Below are 27,558 nucleotides of genomic sequence, written 5' to 3'. Positions count from 1 at the left end.
TGATAAATATGTGAAAAATCATCAAAGAAAATTTAGGTAAAAAATTTTTATTGTTGATACATTTGTAAACGTATTTTTATCTATCAACCTTTATTTTCTGTACTGGTTTTGTTTATCTATTGATGATATTTCTAAAAATTTAATAATAAGACATTGAGGTAAATAAAATCGACGTGAAAAATTGATATATCAAAAACTATGATCAATAAATACTTCTTGATTTATTTTTTTAACAAGTAAAAGAGTTGAAAATCAACCTTCATTTTTTAGACAACTGTATGTTCATCTATCAATACAATTCTTCTAAAGCTATCATTTTTTTACAACAAATTTGATTTAAACTGTTGCTTTTAATTGATAGATGTCTATATAAGTAAAAAAATAGAGTACAAGTTTAGGATTTATATTGATAATATCAATCCTAATGTATGCATCGTTTTACCTTCATCTAACAAATTACTTATATTTCCAAAACTATAGATACTAATAGACACTCGACCTGTTTTTTATTTACTTTTATTACAAGTTTAGATGATTTTACTTCAATACTTGTTAACTTGTTTTTTTACAAGTCAATACTGAAAACAACCAGCATTGATCTATTGTTGTAGGTTCATCTACCAAAACAATTTTTCAGGAACTAACAATTTTCTATAACAAAATCGATTATCGTAAACTATAATCATTTATTACTAATAAAGCTGCTCTCAAGTGATAACAGTCAATATAAGCCAAAAAAGTTCAAGATTAGCATTTATATTTAAGAAAACAATCGTCAACCATCTACCATCTACCAATTCTTCTAAAACACCTCTAAAACCATAGACACTATGTACTATTCTGCTTTGTTTCTGTTTTTGATTTAGGAAGGAAATTACTTCCTAAGAACCCTTACTTTCAAGTTGACAGTCTATAAAATTTTGCACGAAAACAGTATTTTAAGATTCATGCAATTTATCATAATTAATTAACTTATGTAATTTTTTTCCACTGGTCTTCTGGTGCGAAAGGAAACGAATATTTTCGGAAGCGTGTTGGTGCCCCTCCTCACATCACAAATGTTAGGGGTAGATGGTCTCGCAGGATATCTGCATAAAAGCTCGCAGAAAGGGTTATTTTTTAAGGCGCAGGACTGGCCATGGGGTGTCTGTGTCCAAAGGGCGAGGGATTTTGGCTTTTATCAGAAAGCTCCTTCCACATCTATCACACCCATTGATGGTGGTGGTGTTGGAGGGAAGTAGAAGAAGGGCCTCTAAAAGGCCTCCAACACTGGACGTGTGTGATCATTAGATACTTTTTGATGAGTGCCATGTGCGAGCAAAATGGGGGAAAGGAATATGGACAAGATTTTAGGAAGACCAGGATAACGATTATTAGAAAAAAAAAATATTATATGCCTATGACATCTTTCCATTCTCTAGTTGATTATAATTTTTTTCCTCTCGAAAGTAAATATCGAAACAGACATAATAAAATCCATTTTTATAGAAAAGTACAATATGTGTGCGAACAGGAGACGCATTAAAAATTAAGTGCTTCGCATCAGAGCATTAATCTCTCAAAGATTAACATCGATGTACCGCTGTTTTTTGTCGTGTGGACCGAAAAATAAAAAGTTCCCGAAAAAATGTCGAGTTTTGCCATTTCATAATTCATATATAATACTATAAGCAGTATATATATATATATATATATATATATATATATATATATATATACCTATATGATGTAGGGAATTATTACGTGCGCGAATGAAATCGGACATCAAATAAAGATCCCCGAAATATTCACAGACACAAAACTCTTTCCTTCCTTCCGGAGTGGGTGTCTGTCTGTATTTGTGTATAAAAGGGATGATGGGCAAAAAATTGCCAAAATCTCCAAAGGGATGTGAGTCGGTTTTAAAGTCAGGGACACACTTGACTTCTATAAGTGATATGCCACATTTTTGGAACATGTAATTCATACTAATTATTAATAATATATTGATTATTTTACTCATTTTACAAAAAAGCGATCAAAATTATAATTTTGTAAGTTATTATAAAAATAATAAAATGGAGATAATATTATTTAAAAAAATATGCAGAATAACTAAAGCGTATGATTTTTTTATGAAGGCTGGGGCAAATCCATAGGCCAAAAATTAACTCAATAAAAATGTTCAATAAAGTTAATCGTATGCGAGTTTTATAATTTTTGAATAATAATGATTTAATATTGATAAAAATATTTTTAATTTTTCATTTATTAAAATTATTTATAATTTTATATATAAACCGTGCATTAAGACAAATTGTTGGTACTTCCCGTACCAAAAAAATAAATGTTTAAAAGAGTTTTAAAATTGTTTGAAATCTAATAGACTAGATTTTTGAGAATTTTGAAATTTTTGAAAAAAAAAATCAATTTTTATGAAAAATTTGAATTGTTTTTATATTTTGAATTTTTTTGAAAATTTAGAATTTTGTTTAAAAGCATTCGCACTTTATCTGTTTAAAAAAATAATCATAAACATGCAAAATCGTCGCATTCAATCTATTAATATTTACAAAAAAAAAAAAAAAAAGAAAAAAAACAAGAAAAAAATCTACATTTTAATATCCGCACATTAATAATAATTAATCGCTCTCATCAAATATTGTGAATTTTGCTCATAAGAATCTTCATGTATTTCTGATTGCTAAACAGACCAGAGTTTTTTTTTTTTTTTTAAAAATAATGATTACTTTTCGAAAATTTTATCATAAATTTTATTATTTTATTTTATTTAAAATTATGTAATTATAATAAAGAATAATCAATTCGATAATTATAATAAATTGTGGGATTATCATAAATTATATCCTATAATCATATATTTTCCACGTTTTTATCTTTATTTTATCGAGATGTCCTATTTTGTATATTTTTGAAAAAAAAAATTTATACAACTTGATTGTAAGTTTATATAACAAGAGTGTTAAAGCATATGAAAATTGATACTCGTCATTGTGTAGTAATGTATCATTTTTAATATTACGTTAACATCACAAGTTTAATTAAAAATAATATATACCACTAATTTATTATGCCTTATTGGATATATCTTACAATCGTACAGTTCTCACTTTTTTTTCAAATTTTTTAAGAACAGTTTCAATTTACCGTGAAATCAAATTTTTTACTTCAAAAAAAAAAACTTGTTTGAACCATATGGTAAAAATAAATGTATAAAAGTGTTTGATATATTAACATTAGAATTACTAATGTATTATTTTTAATTACACGTCCCAATATTAATTTAATAAGTTCAATTAAGTATAATCTATACCACCCTGCCGCCGATACAGATCGCAACGTAAAAGTTCAGATTACAAACGACATGAGCGAGCATAAACACCCTTACGTATATTCCGAATGGGATTGTGGGGTACGAATGTCCGGCCTCATTTATTCAGGAGGAATATTCAAATAAGAGATACTGCCCAAAAGCAAGCTCCCTTTTTATAAAGCAACCCCAAACCTCAAACTTCAAAAACTCTCGCCACCTCCCGGTTCAAAGTCCGAGCGCGAAAACCGCTACGCGAAAGAAAGGGTTGAAAATGTAGCGCTCTTTGGGTAAGGGATGGCTTAGGAAAAGATACGAGGATTTGTTTAATCATTAGAACAAATATTATAGATCAGATCAGGTGGTAATGGTCAAGTTTTTAACTAATGCTTTTCTATTTATTTTTTTTAATGCTACTTTTGTTACAACTGTTTCATCACTATTAAGTAATAAAATTTAAAAAAAATATATGTCCAACTTTAAAATAAAATGACACAAAAATATTGAAAATATAAATTTGAATGCAAAAAAAATTAAAGTGGAAAATGATATAAATTGATGATTGTTATTATTAAATTTGATCAATTGAAATTTTTCCTATAGGGCTTGTAGGTCAATAATTATTTCTGTATGTTTTTATTACACTAATTTCCACCCCTACAAAATTAAAGTCTACAAAATGATTATTTTCGTATTAATTTAAAGGAATATCTTAAAAAAATGATATGAAGAATTTATTTAATTATTACAACAAATATAGATCTTATCGCATTAAAGCTAAATTTTTTCAATATTTTTTTTTAATTTGAAAATAATATTTTATTTTTATTATTTATGTAGAGGATGATTAAAATTAGAATACATATGGAAATAAAATAAACCTTTATTGACAATAATATTGAAAATTGCAACAATAATGAAAAAATAATTATGAAGTAAAAATGAATTTATTATATTATTGTTTATACTTAAAAAATGATCACTTTGAAATTTTCGCTTAACGAAGATGATCATCAATAATTTTTTTTATATAGTTACCTGATACTAATTTTATTTCTTTTTAAAAAAAAATTAAAATCCACAAAATAATCATTTTTATTCAAGGAATATCTTAGGAAAAAAAAATCAAAATTTATTTAATTATTAAAATTTATAATTCCATTATTTTATTTGTTGTAGTTCTGTATTTTCCATATGTACCATAGTTTCAAAAAGTAATAAAATCAATATTTTTTCTACATTTAAAAATGTTCTGGTACATTAACTCTTGTTTGCATATTACATTGCAACATACATATGGATTTTGTCCACTTTTCCTATACTTTATTTTTTCAAAACTATAGTTTTTTTCATTTTGCCCATTTTTTTACCAATTTGTGCATCAATGCATGCCTTTCCTATATTTTTTCTATTTAAAAATTTCCCTAATGTGACTTAACCTTTACCCTCTGCTCTAAAAGCATCCCTCTCTGCCCATTTTTCTCCAAAATCGACTCAAACCCTTAAAAAGTCCTCCCTCCGGTCCTAACCGCGTTAATGCGAAGACCGGACATCAGAATTTTAGGATGATGTTTTATATGCCCGAATCTAAATGAAAATAATCAGTACTAACACACACACATAAAAAGGTCTAATGGGGTGAATATTATATTATTTTATTATAAATTACTTTAAGAAAGATAAGAATTATATTTTTTCCTTCCTATAAACAAATATTAAAAAAGGTTCAAAGAAACATCGAGTTGCTTGCAGTCTTTGTTGCCTCTTAATGTAGTTTTAACGACGTTTTAAATACGTGTTATAATTAATGCGCAAATATTTAATCGCCATTTATTATTTCTTTTCATGAGATCATTGTAGATATCACATTTGTTCAATATCTTTGTTTATTTTGTGCTTATCTGGAATTGCATACTTATTTATAGACGGAAGCTTCATCAATTGCCATTTGATTCAGAAATATAATGGAAATTTAAATTATTTAGATAGTCTAACTCAGTATTCTTTACATTGTATACGAATCTTTTAGATTATATTTTCATTTTTTTATTTTTTATTTCAGATATCTCAATTGGCAGAAAACGTAAGACGTCTTCAAGCTTCCTTAGGAGCTTTACAAGAAGCACATTCAGCTGAAGTTCGAGGATTAGAAGAAAGATTAGATGCTAAAAGGCAACATATAGCTAGATTAGAAGCTAAATTGGACAGGAGAAGAGAATACGAAGAATCTAAACGAGACGGAAGGTAAGTTATCCAAAATATTAATTAAAAATGCTATGAATCAAATATTAAAATTTTGCTAACTCCCATAAAAAGTATTATCACGTTAAGAAATTTTCCCACCGTGTTCGGCAGCGTTTACAAGAATTAAGTCATTTTAAAGATTAGATGCTAAAATGTTTAACTTTCATTTATCTCCCAAATAGTATATAATAAATAAATTATGAGTCCCATATCCTTTACTAATACCGTCGTTAACATATTTTTAATTTCTCTGCAAACAGAACGGCCGACTAAAAATCCTTCGTAAACAATCCTCTAATATTTACATGTGCCAAGAAGAATATCTGTGTCTTAAAACGTCTCTATTTAGAACAAAAAAATATATATAAATAAACAATACACGATGATCTTAACCTACGGCAGCAGCCCGCGAGCTTTTTTTGATTTTGTTCCGAAAATTTTATTGCAGGTTGAGCCGAAAAAATCCCTAAATATGTCGGCGCCCTTTGCAGCCCGACGAAATGATATTTGGTTATAAAATTTGTCTACAGGGTGTTAAAAATCAACAGTCATAAAACTGTGGAGTTTTTTTTTTATCTGAAATTCTTTTTTTTGGATGTGTTTACGAGATTTTTATATCTTAGGGGTCTCTGTACCAAAAGAGGCGGCGCGACTTTTGTGAAAAATTAGAACTTGATAAAACGGAGTCATCAAATAATTATTGTATTTGGGCCTGGAAGTACAAAGGATGTTTAGGTTTTGGAAATAATTTTTAGTTTTGTTTATTCCTTTACGATATGGTGTATCCTGTTCGAGGAAAAAAATGAGAATATATTTGGCCTTACAAAATTCATTCATAACATTTTACAGTACGAGGGATTTTACTATGTGCTAAAAGTTTATCGATAATATGTGAACTACTGACAACAAGATGTGCTAAAAGTATTAACGATGTATGCAAACATTTAAGAAATTTTGAAGATATAATTTATTTACAATTATTATTTTTATCTTTCAGTGTTTTGAGATCACCGTCCGTAGAACCTGGTTCAGGAGAAGAAATTAAACCATTCGACCAACTCGTTCTTGAAAGAACTAAAGCTCTTGCCCAATCCGAATCTATTAAAGCCACAGCAATCGAAGGTGAATATTAGTTTCTAAATTATTAATTTTAAGAAAAATGATAAAAAGCGAAGTGCCAGAATCCCTCTATATGTGCATGGTAGAGTATTTGTTGTAAATCATATTTTCAAACATAAATTAAAAATAATTGGTGTAAATTGCACGAGTATCGTAAAAGGTTACGAATTGGTGATTTGTTTCTTCATCAACGATTTCAAAAATAATAGTTTTGTTTTGAGTATCTATATTTTTTTCTGTTTCTAAATCTCTAATAAAAATCTCGACACCTCAAGATGTTTTACATTATTGAGTCATCCATTTGTGCATAAAAATAGTTGTGACATCTGGAGGTGAGTACATCGAGAGCAGATAATAAACCATGGGAATTATTTATATTTTTCTTTTGTTAACTTTGACTTTATGATTTTGCCATAGATCCCATATAGTTGCGCGATTCTTAACTCTCATCACATAATGTTATCTTCTTGTCTTAACTCATAAAGTGCATGTTATGCTTCTCCTTTCTGATCTGGTTGTAACATTGCAACAAAAAAGCAGAGCAAAAAGATCGCCATTATAATTAATTTTAATAGCATTCATTATTGTTTTATTATGTTATTGTTTTGGTTATAATTTCTTTATGTACTATAAATATGCAATGTATGTGTTATTTATTATATTATACAAAAATGTTTTGCAATAATCGTTACCCACGAGTGTTTTACACATGTATCTATATATATATATGGTTTTGTGTTTTTAATTTTCGCGCGTAAACTATGAATAAACTATCGCTTTTTTCGATATCAGATATTTTAGTGTAGTTATATATTCTTTGTTTGTGTTTTGTGTTGGGATTTTCTGGGGCGCGCTTAATATCGTCTCTAGGGAGTTAGTCTCAGATAAGATGTGGCCCCTGTTCTATGTTCGCAGGTTCAAATCTAGATGCCAGCACTGCTATCGCCGCCGTTCGAGAATCTTCAAGATCACCACAGACCGTTACCGAAGAAGAAAAGGGCAATTCACAATTTCCAGGACTACAAAATGTTGAACAATTCGGGCCAATTTTAGGAGAAGAAATCGTTAGTAGTTGGAGACGTCAACATGCACCTTCATCGGCGGCAAGTGTCTTAGCCTCACCGAGTGAACGAGGTGGATCTGATAAATCTCCAAGTGCTGCTTCAACCCCTGCTCCACCAGAACAAACGACTCCTACCCACAATGGTCGTTCGACAAAATCTCCAGAACACAACAATAATTCTTTGCGTCTGGACGGAGATGTAGGACTGATGAATAATTCCCTGATCGGTGGTGGATATTACGGACGCACGGAGCCTTTCACCGGTTCATACCGATTTGCTGAGGATCCAGGAAATTTACCACCAGGTGCTATGGTCGGTCGCTTGGGAGATAGCTTGATACCCAAAGGAGATCCTATGGAAGCGCGATTGCAAGAGATGTTGAGGTACAACATGGATAAATACGCAAACCAAAATTTGGATACCTTACACATATCGCGAAGAGTACGAGAGCTTCTATCAGTGCACAACATTGGTCAACGTTTATTCGCCAAATACGTACTTGGGTTATCCCAAGGCACCGTGTCTGAACTTCTATCCAAACCGAAACCTTGGGACAAGTTGACTGAGAAAGGCAGAGATTCTTACAGGAAGATGCATGCATGGGCTTGCGATGATAATGCTGTGCTGTTGCTGAAAAGCCTAATTCCGAAAAAAGGTAAGTGCCTAGGTTACTCCCTAGTTATATTTAAGCGTGCCCCCATACTGCTTAGCCCACCCAAGAAATAAGAAATCCGCGAAATGTAAAAATTCGTCGCGGAATTTGATCCCTGTCGCGTTCGATGGGTAACGTTATTGCAAACAGAAAAATTTAAAATAAGCTAGATTAAGAAAGGAGCCAATTTCATTATAGATGTTGAAGCTAATCAGACAGGGCACCATAGGGTAGAATCACTAGAACAATACGAAAGTAATTCAACTAAAATTGTTTAAAAACACAAACGTTTTGCTAATAACATATGTATAAATTTTTAATATCTTAACAATTTTGAAAATTTCGGACTACTTAACGCTTCAAATTGTTCTTACTGTTTATTTAGGTATTAAATGTTTTGCACAATTTATAAATTATCACACAAAAATAATACTTTTTATGTTGAAAATTTAAAAAAAAAGTCAAAGTCATATCTAGGGTTCCTCATCCACTAAATTCAGAACATAGACCGCCTGCATCAGTCAATAATAATGCTTTTAGACGGAATCATTCTGGACATAAATGCAAATCATTGTAATAATATCTTTCAATATTTCTGGCTATAATAAAAGCACGATGGCTTGGTGTTTGCGTTACGCTTATGCAAATCCCCTCGCTTGAAAATTAAAACCATTAATTTTGAATCTATTTTCTCTATTCTATTTGCTGTTCTATTAAAGCATCCTTTATCTCATGAAAGTTTTAACCCTTTTTATTCAGAAGGAACTTCCTAAACGGGTAGCTGGTAGTAATAGACTGAGAATGGGGAATTGAACTATTTTAGGTGGAAAATAAGTGTTTTAGGTACTAGGGAAATATTCTTCAGATATGATAAAATCTATGGTGATTTCAATCAGTCAAAAAAACTAAAATGTATTTACAAAAGTATATGTAAGAAGAAGAACTAGAATTACAATTCAAAATAAGTGTAGTTGTGAAAAATTTAAACATATCATCACTTGGTTGATGTTAACCTATGAAAGAGAAAATCGAAAATTAATAGTTTAGACAAAATTGTTTATAATGTTGATTTCCTTGTGTTGGTCAATATGCTTCAAACAAATCAGATAAAAAATTGTTTATCCATCAGATAAATCCCAATTTGTCAATTACCGATCCATTATCCCCCGGCTCTCTGATTTTCTCAAGGGTGGGCAAAAGCAGCAGCCTCGTGTAGGGTGTATCGGGGTTATACAACCGCGACGGCGGGTTTTAGCTATTATTTGTGATTTCTTTAGAAATCAGTGATTAACTGTTTCTGTTTAGTAATTCTTTTGTTTCACTTTTGCGACGCGCGCATTCTCCAGTTCATTAATTGCCGCGCGCGGGAGGGCATAAATTTCGATTCAGATCTGAATGCGATGATAGCAAACACGATAGAACACTACGGAACGATATGGAAGGCTAACTTTGGCAACAGAAAACAATGGCAGGCAACTAAACTTTAAACTTTAAATAATAATAGTTCTTTGCGCGATTGGCAATAATCGAAAATTAGACGTCGAAAGGGGAAAGGGTAAGGGAAAAGTTGGAGTGGAAGAGGACAGATGGTAGGAAAGTTTTTCAATTTGGACAAATAGATCGTAAAGACTTGAATCATTTCTTTAATTTTGTCACTGCAAAGTGAGACATTGGATTTTATTGCGTTTAAAAAAAACTCGACATCAGCTTCTTCTTTGTGGAAGCAAGGCTCTTAAAACATCTACATGAAAACAAGGCTTGGAGCATGGTGCTAAAATATAGTAAATAAATCTTGTTCATGTGTAGAAGTGTCACATAAAACAAAATTAAATGAAGGGATTTTTTGACCAATTAGATTCAAACAAGATTTGCTAATGAACGAGACTAACAATGGTAACCTCAAGTTTACTCTTTCGCTATTTTGATGAAACTTTGCATATTGATACAGTCTGTAGTCAAAAGAAAGTCCTTAAATATCATCGACTTTTAAGTCCATTTGTTCTTAACAATTGTAATTTTTACAAAACAAAATTTTCAAAAAACTAAATTACGGGTTGAGATGCTCCCTCTAACAATTTCAGTTGCAGAAAAAGATTTGGGACAGTCGATTCAGATTTTTTTTATAAATATTCCATTGCTGTACCACATCGAAGTGCCTAGTACAGGATTAAATCGACTTCTAAATATATTTTTGATCCAAAATTTCACACTATTGATATTGATATTTTTACTTTTATATGTCTACATGCGTATCTGTGTATTTTATCGCCCCCACGGAACATTTGCATATACGGAAAATATTCCGCGGCGGATTTTAAGAATTATGAATCGTGCGGCGTCCACGGGTTGTATATTACTTGTATGACCACACACATTTTTTTTTAAATGTCCCGAATACGAGACACAAAGACACCACGGCCGAATATTGAAACAACCGGGGAGGATAGGAAAAACTGGCAGCTGGTAGGAAAAATAGGAAAAGACTTTTGAGAAAATATTCTATATGTAAAAAACAGATTTTTTCAATAATTTATAAGACGTACATTAAAAAACTCTATACAATACAGCGATCAGAACAAAGTGTTCTATGAGCTGTGTTTTGCTATGGTACATTCTGACTTAGTACTTTCCTCGAGAGAGCAACTCAGGGGTCAACCACTCATTTTTTTATGTGTAGACTATATATATATATTGGATATGTATATCTACTATTGTTAGCATCTATGTGTTACAGCAATGTTCACGAAAGTTCATTTTTACTTGCGATCATATTTAAGATCTAAAACTTAAAATGGAAGTTTGATATCATGCTGATCCAATTTGCATCCAATTCGGAACTGGTTTGTGCCAACCCACGTTCTTGAAATTACACTACAGATTCATATCTAACGTTTTTTCATGAAAGAATTATTTTTCCTCCTTCTGCTCCGATTTTTCGAAGTTTTTCAGAAACTGCATCCATATTGGCCGAAGTTGGCATCCAAATCGGGACTAGTTTGTGCCAACCCACGTTCCTACCATTACACTCCAGAAAATCATTTATATGCGAGTGTTTTTTCATGGAAGAAGTATTTTCCCTCCTTCTGCTCCAGGTTTTTGAAGTTTTGCAGAAACTGCACCCATATTGGGGCCTAAGTTGGCATCCAATTCTGGACTTTTTTGTGCCAACCCACGTTCCTACCATTGAACTCCAGAAAATCACTTACATCGAAAATTTTCTCTTAAAAGAAGTATTTTTCCTCCTCCGGCTCCCGGTTTTCGAAGTTTTTCAGAAACTGCATCCTTTTTTCTTGTCGGGGTTATAACATATGAACGTAAAATACGAATATTGCCGGTGACAACCGCGTAGAAACAAGTGCGTATATAGTTTTTCACACAGAGAGAGGTGAAAATAGAAGCAGCACTGCAGTTATTATCCGACTTTTGTTGTCTTGTTTTCTCACAGACAATATCTGCAGGTTCGTAAATTGGATTAAATAGCCTTCCGAAAATTATTTGAAAAGAGGGGAATATTGTATGTAGCTTTGGATGTACGACAACACAATACGACATAGTGATTAAAATTCAAAATTGGAAAAAAATAATCGACAATGTACGCGGTCCGGGCACTAGATTAAGGGTTAAAGAAATAAAAGTACACTTTTGGGGTAATAAAAATATACATTGAGGTGTATCAATTGTAAAAATACCTACTGGCTCCTCGTAAAGCAACCAATAAATGGACATAAAAATACATTTTAGCAGTATCAATCGTAACAGTAAAATGCTGATTTTGTCCACCTGGTACAAAATTTGGGACATACATAGATTAATTAAGTGTGAAGTCTTCTTGGCTACCAAACAATGCTCCTCGCATAGAACTATCTAGGACAACCATCCCAACTGAAATAAACATCTCACCACGAATAAAAATAGCGATAAATTCAATTTCATTATTATCAACCATTACCAAAGATTAGACTTAAATTATTTGTTTACGATTCCATAACAACATCTATTTCCATTCAAAACTGTCGTATTTATAACTGACTTCAAAGACTTAACTCTACAGTCAATGTACTTTTATTGCTTAACGGCTAAGTACTCTCGGGTGATTTACGAGTTATGTTCGTCCGTCGAGGTTTTCAATCCCTGATGTGGCGTCACTAATGTACCTACAATTATCACAATAATAATGGACATATTTAATCTACTATTGCAAAAAACAGCGGTCAAATTTGACTGGTGATTCAAATTTAGCGATAGGTCACATAGGTCTTTATTATTAAAAACGTGCCGTAGCGATTGGATAATACATCATCCTATTTTTTCGTTATTCACTATCGAAAAAAGTACAAAAATATAACTGTTGATACATTTAAACTGCCATTTATCAATATTTTCCTAACATTCTGCACGCTCGCGACCTGCTAGCACGATATTTCACACACATTTTGTTCGCTTTCGTTGTAAATCTCAATAAGCGATTGTTCACGCTAGCTCAAATAAAATAAAATGAAATAAAAATGAACTATGTGGAAAACGTATGCAGAAATAATAAATGAAAATGAAAAATATATATTGTTCGAAGCTTGGCAATATGCATTTTGATGTAGGTAGATCGACGACTTTGGTAATAGATCAGGATAACAAAATAAGGGAAAAAAATAAAAAATAAATTATATGAATTTACTAATGTTTAATTCACTCTTTGTCTGAGTAAAAATTATATTGTGTCTGTTTTATATTTTACCATCACATAAAATCCTTTCCCGTATTTGCATTACCTGTGAATGTGTAACGGAGGTAAATGCAGATAGAACATGACCAGCGGACATAGTCATCGGACAAAGTATTTTACATATAAATTATCCCCAAATTATAACAATTAACCCTTTTCATCCCTTTGTTCGTAGTGTGACCCTTTTTACCTAACGTCGTTGTCGCACGCGCTCATTTTGCGGATGACTAAATGATGCTCCTAATATTCTAATCGATTGGTAAACGAAGTAGTAAAGGTTAAAAATCGCCAGAATGGAATAAAACAAATACATACAAGTACTTAATAATTGTATTTGATAGTTGCAACTTAAATAGTTTATATTTTGATTGAAACAAATTTAAAAAAAAATAGGAGGAAACATGTTTACAATTTTGAACCTTCCACCATTGGCGCTTATTTTCAAACAATATCACCTATCTGATCTATTACGCTTGTTCAAAAGTCAATTAAAACTATTCTTCCGACATAATCTATTTTCTATCCCTAAAATGATATAAGGGCAATTAAGAGAGCAATTTACCGCTCGGTCACAAAATACTGAAGTGAGCAAGAAGGTCAATGGAGAAATTGACCAAAAACCCTTTTGTTAATCCTAATAGTGCTTATGTAGTAATCACAACCGAAGAATACAACTTGTTACCATACCTACAATTAATATTATTAATTTTCTATTTAAAGGATCCATTATGTAAAGGACTCTCTACTAAAAGTTGCTCGTTGATTTGTATTTGCTATTGGGTATTTCTTACAAAACACGTTTTTCCTATGGTTCGTTTTCCATTTACTATAATTCATGATAATTATTATACTTGAAAATTAAGTTGATAAAATCTTAGTGTCATTCTGCAGTGATAAATTTGATGTATCAATGACAGGCAGATTTGAATCTTCGAACGTCACAACATGCTTATGGGATCAAAATGTAAATATTACATGACAATGAGTCGATTGTAAATACTGATACAAAATAATTAGCTAATTCAAACTTTTCCTATATACTATTTTTTTACAATTTTCTTTTAATTTATGCCGGGTCCAAAAATGCAAAAATGCAATAATTGATTTAGAGTTCCTCATTATTGCACATAAAAAATCAATTCTATAGTGCAAAATATACCCATCGAAATTTTATGGCGTCTGACTTTTATTGCTGAGATTGAATTTCAAAGAAATCTATTTCTCATATGTTTGTAAATGCAGCAACTTTTTATATTTTATTGAACACCCTTTTCTGTTTGTTGGCCGTCACGAGAACTGCTCAGAGTTCGATTTCTGATAAAATATAACAATTGTTAGAATGGGGCCTCATGGTAAAAGAAATAAAGGAAATAATAAATAGTTTTAGTCTGCATATTATAAAATCATAAACTCATGAAAATGTATTATTTTGCGAATTTAAATTTCAATAAGAAGGTTTAGGTCAGGAATTTGTAGAGAAGTTAATTTTTATCCCTGAAGATGTAGACTTTTTATAGGTTGATAAGAATTATTTCTATTATTATTATTCTAAAAGTCAGTTAAAGTATATGGGGATTGAAAAGATGTGCAGATTATTGATACATAAAGATGAAACCAAAACTAAATTTCATTTATCTATAACCGAATTTACAGTAGACAAAATATTTACTTCCTCGCCATGTGTTCTATTACCAATCAGTATCCCAACATCGGCGTTCAAGTCTTCTAGCAATAAAGCCATTAAATTGTAAAAAACCTATTAGGGCAAAAACGCCAATCGACGTCGGATAAGAAATCATCGTATCCAATAAACAATTTTCAGTTCCGAAGACACGCACAATCCAAGATTTTATTATGTGTTATTTGCTATAGATTTAATCCTTTGAAATCGATCGAAGTTTATAGCTCCATTAAAGGAATAGGTCGTAAAACTCGAAAAAATATCTTGAAACGATTGATAAGTGAAATAACATATGCATTTTTCATGGGTAGTGGTAATAGGTTGAATATTATAATATAATAATCGTTTATTGCATTCGGCGTATCAATAAATTTCCGCTTTGTACTTAATATTTTAATTAAATTTATCTATAAAATGCATGGAATACAAACATGGTACGACCGACTATAATGTTGTTCATATGTTGCAGTAGTAATGGATACAAATTTAGGAAACCAAGTGATTTCTAGACTACTTATTAATATTTGTTATTGGATCTGACGCTTCTTTGTTATTATTACAAGTACTTCATAAGTACTTGGAATATTTTTTTTAATAATTTTATTTGAACAGCGATCAGAACGTATGAGTTCTATGAGCTGTTGTGATCAATATCTGTTTTATTACAGATGGCAACCCAAACAGTTGTCACATCTCTGTATGATAATTTTTTTTATTACAATCTCTGTAATAGGGCAAGTATATAGTGCAACAATGCCGGGTGAGGGCTATTTTCACTTGGAAACATATTGCTATTTACTTGGAATATACCATAACTTTGGTGGAATAACTCCCATATTTTGATGCAGCATAAATTAGTAATGGATAGAAGTTTAAGAAACCAGGTGGTTCCCGGATCTAATTACCTATATTTATTATTAAATCAGTACCTTCTAATTATACTTGTACATCATCCCTGAATTGACTCAAAAATCCAATATTTCCCTAATCCCACAAATTCGATCTAATCACATCACCATTTCCTAGTTCTTGGTCAATTACTCTCGATATCAAAACCAAAAGTTGTTCTTCCCGATGTCAGATGGCTCCTAGATGTGTTACATGTTTCATAATATCCGCAACGGGCAGAAAGTATTATTTTGCTGTTAATCAAGCGACGATAAAGCTAGAAGTTGCAATGCGTCAAACGCATAAAATAGCATTTGACGGCGAGTGCGGCGCGGCCGGAGATCAAAGAGGCCGCCGCGTCGAGCCGCGACTTTTGTCCGTGGACGGCGGCGAAAAAAATTGAAGCTGTGTGTGTGCGTCCGAGTATTGAATATTCGTCACGGATTGCACAGGAACACCTGATGACAGCAGGTCGAAACCTTGGGATCGCGGAATTCCACTTACAATTGGGATGATAATAATAAATGGTGGTGGTCTGCATGAAGGCAGGTCCATGGACAATTGGGATAAAAAATAATAATAATAATTCACTTGACCAGACATATTTGTTTTCTACGGAAATTCGCCTTTGAATAATTACAAACTAAATGTAATCTTACTTACACTTAGAACACCAGAAGAAGTCTAGTAGAAGAAACAACGTTCTGAGCTCTAGCTAGAAAAAATGATTTTTTATGATATGAAACTTAAATATTGAAAATTGCAAAAATAATCGGTGGTACTTAGAAAAATAACATTATAATTATTCCATATATTCACTTAATTTCTGGATTAAATAATAATAATTCACTCGACCAGAAATTTTTGCTTTCTACGGAAATTCACCTTTGAATAATTACAAACTAAATGTAATCTTACTTACACTTAGAACACCAGAAAAAGTCTAGTAGAAGAAACAACTTTCTGCAGCTCTAGCCAGAAAAAATATTCTTTATGATATGAAACATTGAAAATTGCAAAAATAATCGGTGGTACTTAGAAAAATAACATTATAATTATTCCATATATTCACTTAATTTCTGGATGTTTACTATTATTGTTCCACAAGAATAACAAAGAAGCTTTGAAGCATTTTCCATTCGGATAAACAACTTGAATAACAGATTTGATATAACTTTATTTATACCAAATTTTAGCTCATAACAATGAACATTTGAAATTTTATAAGAGTTTTCTTTGCGATGATCAATATGAGACAAAGCGTTCAATTTAAGACTCTTATTTCTGCCTCAAAAGCTAACTTACTATCCTCAAAAATCCTTGGACGGAATCGGTTGTCTAATAAATGCACCTGCTGATAAATGCAGTATAGATCGGTGAAATTATGCTTAACACTGTTGAAAAAATAATTTGCATATATTTCTTTTTCACTAGTTGGACTAGAACAATAAATGTCCTCTTAAAAGTGTTGCAATCCTCTGTTTGCAAACATCTTAAGCTCGTAAATTCGCCTTTATCATTTATTGTATGCGTAGATATATATATATATATATATATATATATATATATATATATATACATTTTTGGTAAGAATGCGAAAGCAAATGCCTTCAGGACACATATATGCGGAATTGCAACTTTTAAGTGTTGATGGGCAAAAAGTATGACACTTGTAATAAAAACGAAAATGTAACACAAATTGATTAGTGACACGCATTCCAAAATTTCCATCGTCATAAGAATTATTTAGAGCCCTCCATGGTGTAATGGTTAGGAACGTGGGCTAGTCATAGAAAACGCTATTCTGATAAATAAATACATAAAAATGCCATCACTGCTCGTCTAGGAATATTGACACTTCTCCGCAAGGGTAAAAGAAACAATAAACTTTATAATTCAATAAATTCTTTTTTCAATTTGATTCCAACTCTTAGAAGTGCAATAGCGTTAAACTTTTTGACAACAAAATCGTAGTTCGTACAAGTTGATTGACATTTTCTATTCTCGAAGCCACTTTGGCTTCTTCCTGTTTCTGATTTCCTGACACGATTCTCGATAAATATAATAATTCTTCATATACACACAAGTTCACATTTTTTTCATTTCTTTTCATTGTTCATTTCTGAACGAATAGTGCGATCGCGTGAGCAAATCAATCGTTAGTAGGTACTATATAAGAGTTTGACGCATTGTTATTTTTTTTACCGTTCCGATCGAAGATGACGCAAAAAGACGGCGGCAGCGGCGGATATGGTTCTAATCTAGCGCATGTGAACGGAATTACCTGCGATGGAACGATCATAGATGGATTTGATTTTATTGATTGCGGAATAAAACAACACGACATTATTAACAAATTATTAATAAAAAAAACTAAAACCGAATTATTCCAAACTTTATTGATTTTGTACAATTCAACCACTTTTCGTATGCCTATAATACTTCAGGGTGTTCTTTGATACCATTAACTCAATCTTCATAACTAGTTACATTAAAATTGTAACAATTATGAAAAAACAGCACGCCTGGCTTTTATCTAATCAGAATCTTGTAAACAGTTTTCATTTATTAATTACCAAGTCGGATTTGCTGGTGAAAACAGACTCCTCCTTCGGGAAGTTAATAACATGCCCTCAAGAAATGTATCGCTCTATTATGACTAATAACATTTTTTATTCCATATTTAACGAGCTAATATCATTCAACTCTAATTTCGCGGTTTTGGATACAATCATCATTTTGTTCCCATTCTTTATATTAATCATGACCACAAAATCACGATATTATTATTATATTAGTTTTTTTCTGATTCGGTATATTAGTAGTTTAAAAAAAACTTCGAACTTTTTATCCAATAATCATCACGCTGTATATTGAAAATTACACAGAATTCTTTCATATCAAAGGTACTTAATACGAAATAAATTACTTGAAATATAATACTACATGAGCGCTTATATGCCAATGTATATCGGGGCATAATCGAAAAGGTGATTAGAAAGTTGTAATATATACTAGGCTAGGAGTTCGAATTTATGAACATCCCATTTTATAAAAAATAAATATACACAAAGTTAGGAAAATTATTTTAAAGTTAAATGCATTTTGTTTCTCCAAAAAGAAGTCTTCCCGTGTACTACAAAAGTAATTAATGCATAATTGATAAAATCAATCCAAACTAGTCTGAATCGATACAAAAGAAATTGACATCTAGACCTATGACTATTTACCTAATAAGATACTCCTAATGATAATTGCTACTTACTATGATATTTCTGTCATTAATTTGTCGATTTATTCGAACTGCTGCAATTGTTTTTATACGAGTTAGATCGAACACTTAACATTTAGTATGCATTAATCATATTAGCAATAACAGTTCAATCAAAGAAACATAGATAATTAAATATGGCATTTGGTTTGGAGCAATTATTTCGAAATATTATACATAAGTAACTGTATTGATTGATTCGGTACTTAAATACTAAATATTGGGTGAAGTTGCGGTTGTAGTTGACTTGTAAGCATTAGAGGTGGTCAGTAAAGGGGCACAATTATATTTTTATTTAAATAAAATTTTAGTCATAAATTTGTGTTTGTTTCAAATAAATTTTAAATCAATTGATTCTTTCTTTTAGGTAAAGAACCAGGCATGGCCCCGTTCGGCCGTCACGATTCCTCCGACATGACAGAAGAACGCATTGCTCACATTCTGTCTGAAGCAAGTCATTTAATGAAAGGTGGTCCAGGATTACCCCAGCCCGGAGGCGCTTCTCCACAAGATGATGAAGATAGAGCTAGTGCTGAAGATGCACCACCATCACCTTACGGATCCAGAGATTCTGGATCCCAGCATGGTCGTAGAATGAGAAAATACGAAAATGATGATATCTCTCAAGACAAAGTTGCCCGAATTTACCAAGAAGAATTGGCTAAATTAATGGGTAGAAGAGTAGATGTCGCAAGGGACGCCGGAGCTGCTGGTTTCCCAGGGTAATTATCTATTCCTTTTTATTTGATTCCATAATAATTAGATTTTCATAATTCGTTAGGATTTTACTATAATCCAATGTCAATTTGACTTGTTTGAAAAATATAAATCAATAATAAATAACGAATAGTTTATCTAATGATTAAGGAAAATAAATCTTATCTCCATGTAACAGTCGAGAACAGCTACTAGAACTAACGTTTAGTTTGTTTCCCAACTTTTTCAGTGGATCAAACCCAAGTGAACAACGAATGCCTGATGAAAACGTGCGTCTTGCCATTGAAGCTTACCACCGTGAACTGTTGAAGATGCAACAGCAACAACAAAGCGGAGCTGCTGGTCAACTTGCCGGACTTTCCGGTATTCCCGGATTACCAGGCTTGCCGGGACTACCTGGATTGCCGAACTTACTTGCCTTGCAACACATGCAACAACTAAATGGAGCTTCTGCACAAGACTTGTCCTTACCTAAAGAAGCTATGATGTCAGCAAAGATGATGAATGGCGATCCCGAAGGTAAAGATGAAAACGAACAAGCCAGACATTGTGGAAGTGCATTTAGCCTTGTGAGACCAAAACAAGAATCTAATACCACTACTACCAATTCGTCAGCGTCTAGCCCATTAGGAAATGCTATCTTGCCACCAGCCATGACTCCTACCGAAGAATACAGCACTGGTGCTGTGGCAAGTCCTTTGCAGCGGATGGCCTCTATCACGAACTCTTTGATCTCGCAACCGCCTAACCCAACACATCACAGTCCATCTCAAAGACCACTTAAGGCAGTTTTGCCACCAATAACTCAACAACAATTCGATTTATTCAATAATCTAAATACCGAAGAAATTGTTCGGAGAGTCAAGGAATCCCTGAGCCAATATTCGATTTCTCAACGTCTTTTTGGAGAATCTGTATTAGGTCTCTCCCAAGGATCTGTTAGCGATTTATTAGCCAGACCCAAACCGTGGCATATGTTGACACAAAAAGGTCGGGAACCGTTCATTAGAATGAAGATGTTTTTGGAAGACGAGAATGCCGTGCATAAACTGGTGGCCAGTCAATACAAGATTGCTCCTGAAAAATTAATGAGAACTGGAAGCTACAGCGGTAGTCCACGTGAGTATGATTATCTTCTTAATTCATTTTATGAAATAATTCGACAATCTTTCATATGACAAATTTTTACTATATTATTATTGAAAAGCTAAATATTAAAAATACTAATTTTATATTTTATATTTCAGAATGTCCAGCAAATTTAAGCAAACAAATGACCAATGCTCCTAAAATGATGACTGATGCCTCAAGCATTTTATCAAAACTCAAACAAGAGCACAACAGTCTCTTGCCCGCTTCCCTTCAATTAGGCGCTATGAATCCACATGGCGCTCTTCCTCCTGGTATGACCGCTGCCATGTTGAATTCTCAACAACAACAACAAATGCAGCAGCAACAACAACAGCAACAGCAACAACAGCCCATGTTGTTAACACCACCAGGAATGCCTCCACACCACGCTATTACTTTACACAACCAAAGAGATCAAATCAAACAAGAAATGGCTATGGGTAAACCGAGCATGGGAGTACATCATTCACCAATGCAACATTCGCCAATGTCACAGCAGGCACAACAGCAACAAGGTGGTGTTATGAGAAGTTTGCATCAGCACATATCACCAAGTGTTTATGAAATGGCGGCTTTGACTCAGGATTTAGATACACAAACCATTACTACTAAAATCAAAGAAGCTTTATTGGCAAACAACATTGGACAAAAGGTAAATTAATATTTGATTTTATATAAAATCAGAATTATAATCAGCTATTGCATTATATAATGTTAAGTTAATAAATGTAATATTTCTATCAATTTATTTCTAACTGGCATATTTCAATTTTAGATATTTGGTGAAGCTGTACTTGGCTTATCTCAGGGTTCAGTAAGTGAACTTTTATCCAAGCCTAAACCATGGCACATGCTGAGCATCAAAGGACGTGAACCATTCATTCGTATGCAGTTATGGCTAAGTGATGCCCATAATGTTGATCGTTTGCAAGCACTCAAAAACGAACGCCGGGAAGCTAATAAACGCCGCCGATCAACTGGGCCTGGTGGTGCACAAGACAACAGCTCAGATACCTCATCCAATGACACTTCCGAGTTCTACCACTCACATTCACCTGGTCCACAGAATGGTCCTCCAAGCACTAAGAAACAGAGAGTGCTGTTTTCCGAAGAGCAGAAAGAAGCACTGCGTTTAGCATTTGCTCTAGATGCTTATCCTAATGTTGCCACTATTGAATTCTTAGCAGTCGAATTGAATCTGTCTACCCGTACTATAACTAATTGGTTCCACAATCATCGTATGCGTTTGAAGCAACAGGTTCCTCATGGGCAGCCTAATGATGCACCTTCTAGAGAACCTGGCAGTCAGCAGGTACCTTTTGACCCAGTTCAATTTAAGTTGCTTCTGAACCAAAGACTGTTAACGTTACAAAAAGAGCGTATCGGTATGGGCGCAGTACCCATACCATACCCTCCTTATTTTGCAACTGGTAATTTAGCTGCTTTGATCGGACGTGGTTTTGATCACTTAGACCAATTAGGAGCTTTAAGTACGGCCGTTAAGGAGCAAATGAGTGGTTTAGATTTAAGCATGGGGTCTTCCATGAAACATAGGGATGAATTTGATTCTGATTGTGCTAGTGAGGATGAATCTGAGGATGGAGCGAGAAGTAACAGATGTGAGGAAGAGAAAGAAGACAGAACGGGAGTGGATAGTGAGCCTAGGAACAGCAGTGCTGCGCGTAGTAACAGGCGCAAACCTGCAGCTCCTCAATGGGTTAATCCCGATTGGCAAGACAAATCCGCAAAACCCACCTCAGCACAAGAAGAGGTCATTATAAATGGAGTGTGCGTAATGAAAACTGAAGACTATAGGGTCGATTGTTCAGAAACTGTAAGAGTTGACCCAACCCCGGTTCCAGAAGATGATGTATCTGAAGCAGAAAGGCCAGAGACTGATGAGGTGGCTGAAATTCCCACTGATACCGAAGAACCGGTACATGAGGAAGATGAGCCCATGCCAGATGCACAGACTGAAACCGAAACTGCAACTGTGGATGAAGACACAGATGTAAAACACAACGCCGAAGAAGAAAGATGGGATTATTAATTTAAATATTTCTAAGTGACCATGTTTATTATTTGCTTGCGAACAATTAGAGTGGTTTGGACATTTTAAGTAATGCAATTGCTCTCTATGCAAGTGCCATAGTTTAACATGCATCGAGTGTGAAGACGATGGTCATATTAAGATGTTACAAACAGTGCAATGAAATAGGCAAATGAAACCCAGTTTTTTAATTGTGATTCGATTACAAAAACTTAGTTATATGCGATTGTGGTTAGTCTTTAATGACGATTTGATCTGTAGTTAGACATAATATTATTTATAATTATATTTTTATTATATAATTTTTAATTGTTTTAAATTTTGTTCAAACAACAACCTTATGGTTCCTTGTTTGTTTTTGTTTTCTTGAACATTTTAAAAGACTGTTAATACTTTTTCTATATTAGTGATTTTAATTAGAGTTTAAGTATTGTAATAACTTGAAGCCAAATATGAAATCAAAGATTTGTGACATGGCTGATAAGAAATTTTCATTTTGTGATAAAATACGATCAGCAGTTTCCAAAAAAAATGTTATTCACTGTTTACCAGTAACAAAACGCGATTGAAGTTTAATACAGAAAATGGCCAAAAATTATTATTCAATTTGTTGAATTACGTACTGTATGTCAAATTCAGTAACATGGACATTAAAAATTAGTTTATTAATAATTTTCTAGTTTATAAGTATTATTATTATCTTTAGGGTAGTTCTATTAAACACCACTATTGTACATATTATTACACGGAAATATAAATGAAAAATATTAAACAAAAAAAAATTAAAGTCGTGTATATTCAATAGCTAAATGAGAAATTGAGATTTTTCTAAGGTTTTCAAAATTGAAACATTTTGCAGAAGTATTTATAAAAATACTAAAACATTAGCAAGCATCTAGTCCGATTTACAACTATGAACTTTTTGTAGCCCTATTTCTTTTTAGAATTGTACATAAACCATCTAAAAGGGCTTACAGTTCAGAATATACAGTGAACAAAGATCTCATACAGATTTTCCATGTGAAAATCTCAAATTTCTATTTTCGTGAAAATTTAGAAAAGGTTCATTGTCTGTAATCACAGATAGCTGTATTGTCAAGCATATCGAAAAAGAATTTCTAAGAAGAAATTTGTAAGAGATGCAATTGAGAATGTTAATTTTCAATTTGTAGAATTTCATGGCATTTATATAATGTTGGAAAAAAAATCATCTAGTGTTGATATAACATTAAACTTAACAAGATTCCAGTGTGAATCGAGTCCATGAACAATTTCCAACATTATATTGAATATAATTAAATTTTAATTATCACTTCAAATGTTAGTTTGAGTTCTAAAGAAAACAAAATTATAACATTGCTGTCAGTCTGTGAGTGCACACTGTCTGTCTTATCGAGACAAAAATTATATTGCATTATTGTACGAGGACTAAGATATGTATAAAAAAACTTTAAACTAAATTGTTAATAAAACTTTTTGTAGGGCCTAAATTATTATTATCACACTTGATTTATAATAAGCCCTGATCAGTGCATATATTATATTTAAAAAGGGCTTCTTAAGGTCATATTGAACGGACCACAATTCTTTAGCGTTTTTTCTTTAAGACAAAACGCGCTTAATATTAATTCATAACAAGCCTACTTCCATTTTTCTAACTAAACAACAAATTTGTAAATTTAAACAAAAAATTATAAATATTATAAATATACATATAAACCGCTCTAAGTATATAAATATTAATAAGTAATGAAACTCATTATTATAATGCAACAAATAATATATACGTAATCAAAAAAAGTAAAATTTACAAGTATGACATACATAGGAATAAATTTAAATGGCAAAAATGTGTTTTGTTGATTTTTTTGAAAAAGATATGTTTTATTGTTATTAGAATTCTTTTTGGCTTGCTCGAAGAACAAATTGTAATGCATTATCAAATAAAAATTGAATATAAAAATAGTAATATACACAAAGATTTGTTAAAACTAGTTTATTTAATCATTGTGCATATTGTGAAATTGAAATTTTCCTGTCCCTTTGTAAAAACTTGTAAAAAAAATATTTTGTTAATGAAATTTATCAAATTGATATTTTGAGTTTTCACAATGGGATAGTGTCGATATTGCATTATATCATTTGTTGCTATAAATTGTATAATTATTTTTGCCACATTCAAAATTTTAAATCCGGACACAGATTTTTAACTAAGTGCACAAAGCAAATGAAATATTTTACGATACTTAAATCATTTTCCTATTATCGAAGAAACAATAGCCAAACTTATGAGAAATCGATAAAAAATCTCATTGAGCGAAATGATATACATACAACCCCGAAATAGCCTCATAGAAATTAAATGATTATTTTACGTTAGAACATAGCAAATATATTATATTATATATCTTATTTTATTATATGTTTTTGATTTTTCGATTCGTATTCGATTTGTTTATTCGAATGAATAAAGAAAAACCCAATAATTATTACAAATATATTGAATTATATATGAAAAAATTGATAGATAAAATGTTAATTTTAAAATAGTATCTGTAAATATTTATTATTATGAAATAATATGATCATATCATTGTCATTATTAAGAATTTATAAAAATTAAAATTTTCTCTGTAATTAAAAATGATGTGTTTTATTTGCGAATTTATTTTTCAGGAATCACAATTAAAATGCTTAATACTACTAATATAATTAATTTTTGGTTGGAAACTCATGGCCCTCAGCATGTGAGGAGTTTGAAAAATTATAAAAAAAAGTTATTTCAATATAATGTTAACGAATTTTTTGAAAATTTATTAAAGGTAAAGTCATAAACATTCATTTTTGATTGTAATCATGAACAGAAAGTAATTATTACAAAATTACACAGTTTACAAAGAACAGAACATTCATACTTGATATTGGAATTAATCTCAAATTTAATTTTAATAGGTTCATAGCGACTTATGACATTGCCTATTACATCCTAGTGCTAGTGCTTAAGTGGACTATATGAGTTATAAAGTATGTAGAAGACAATACAGTAATTACAAATCCAATAAATCTAAATGAAACAAATCTTATAAATCCAATAAATCTTATAGTCGACCCTTCTATAACGCGGTGATTGCCTACCGTGTGTATAATATAGGAACCACGCTATAAGAAACTCTATTGGTAAAAACCACATTTGTACCGAGGACCCAATATAAACAACAAGATAAAATGAATTTATGTAAAAATACGATGAAAAAAATAATTTCATTGAATTGAAGAGTTCATATAAAGATATAATAATAGAAGACAAAGATTGACTAAAAAACTGTTTCTAAAAAAACAATTTCCAAGCATTTTTTTGAAAGAGAGCAACGTGCATAGACAACACTACCGAAACTGATGTGCACTGTGCACCACATCAGTTTCGGTAGTGCATTGTGCACACATATGATATGATTTATAAATACATAATGTAGAAGATGGTGTAGTCGATAATAAAACCTTTTACAATATGTAGTTGCCACAGTCCCTCATAGGATGCGCCAAAGAAAATTGTGGGTTAAACAAAAACCGTTATAGAAGTCATCGTTATAAAAGGGCTGCCGCAAATTCAGTTTTGCGCAGTATAGAAACCATGTTCCCAGATAACCGCGTTGTAAGAGGGTTGACAGTATATATATTATGTAAAATTACAATTCTACATTTCGAATAAAAATTAATATCACTACTGCTAGGTATTAAGATACACAAGACGGAAACAGAATCTAGAATCTGTGGTCGCAAGACCAAAGCTCATACTGCGGAGCCACGGCAGTCTGGACTATCTAGACAAAACCAAAAAATGCATTTTGCACAATGTGTAATACGATAATTGAACTATTTGCAAACCATTAAAATATTGAGAAATTATACCAAACTAAGTCCAATAACAATCTTGATAAAAAAAGTAATAACGTCAATAAATAAAAAGCCTTGCCATAATGGGCTGGTATTCCAATCCAACTTCTTTTGAATCCATGCATTGGACATATAATAATTAAAATTAAAGATAAAAATAATTCACTAATTCAATTTCTTTGTACGAGATATATAAGTATTCTCATTACCGATATCATGTTTAAGCGCGAATCTGAACCTGAAACCTTGTGATTGCAAGGACGAGGCTGTGTTACCTTTGCCATGAACTTCCCTCAATAGTCAGAAGTTTTTCTGTTTGAGCAATAACACGTTGACAAATGCAAAGAATTTCTTCTAAAGCCCTGATACACTGATCAACATTGCTTCAGATTGGATACATAAACAAAGAAGCATTTTAATTATAAACTAGTGGTGTATGGCATCGTGCATTAAGCCAAAATTGCTGGAACTTCCCGTACCGTAATGTTAATGTAAATATTCGAGAAATTTTAAACGTTTTCAAATATATTATTACAAATACTGTAACTTTTATTATTTTTGTTATCTTGTTATATCTGAGCAAATCAAATGTAAATCATAAATTAATTTACCTCCAGAACATTAACAATCATCATTTCATTTCGAATTCAATTTCAAAAAAAAAAAAAAATAGTTGCCTAATTTATACAAAATTGAAAAACGGCTCCCGTATAGTCACAGTCTAAACGTATTTACAAATAATTTTTTGCGACATTTTCACTTATACTGTGCATAGCTTGGCGGCATTTTCACGTTTTTCAATAGTTTTCACAAAATT

General features: G+C 31.8%; 1 protein-coding gene across 1 annotated transcript in view; it reads left to right on the top strand.

The window, feature by feature from the left end:
* The window catches only part of LOC113376929 (homeobox protein cut-like), a 153,981-nt gene extending 131,067 nt beyond the window's left edge, over positions 1-22,914 (top strand). Inside the window, exons 3-10 of the mRNA XM_026617042.1 lie at positions 5,373-5,554; positions 6,552-6,676; positions 7,589-8,392; positions 19,317-19,671; positions 19,875-20,785; positions 20,923-21,080; positions 21,132-21,449; positions 21,573-22,914. Coding sequence (XP_026472827.1) covers positions 5,373-5,554; positions 6,552-6,676; positions 7,589-8,392; positions 19,317-19,671; positions 19,875-20,785; positions 20,923-21,080; positions 21,132-21,449; positions 21,573-22,847 — 4,128 coding nt within the window. The 3' untranslated portion in view covers positions 22,848-22,914. The remainder of the gene's footprint in view (positions 1-5,372; positions 5,555-6,551; positions 6,677-7,588; positions 8,393-19,316; positions 19,672-19,874; positions 20,786-20,922; positions 21,081-21,131; positions 21,450-21,572) is intronic.
* Positions 22,915-27,558: the final 4,644 nt, after the last annotated feature.

Source organism: Ctenocephalides felis, unplaced genomic scaffold (assembly GCF_003426905.1).
Source record: "Ctenocephalides felis isolate EL2017-DRISC unplaced genomic scaffold, ASM342690v1 CF-g0.4_SCAFFOLD_01886, whole genome shotgun sequence".
NCBI classification, from domain to species: domain Eukaryota; kingdom Metazoa; phylum Arthropoda; class Insecta; order Siphonaptera; family Pulicidae; genus Ctenocephalides; species Ctenocephalides felis.
This window is presented reverse-complemented; position numbering and strand designations above follow the sequence as displayed.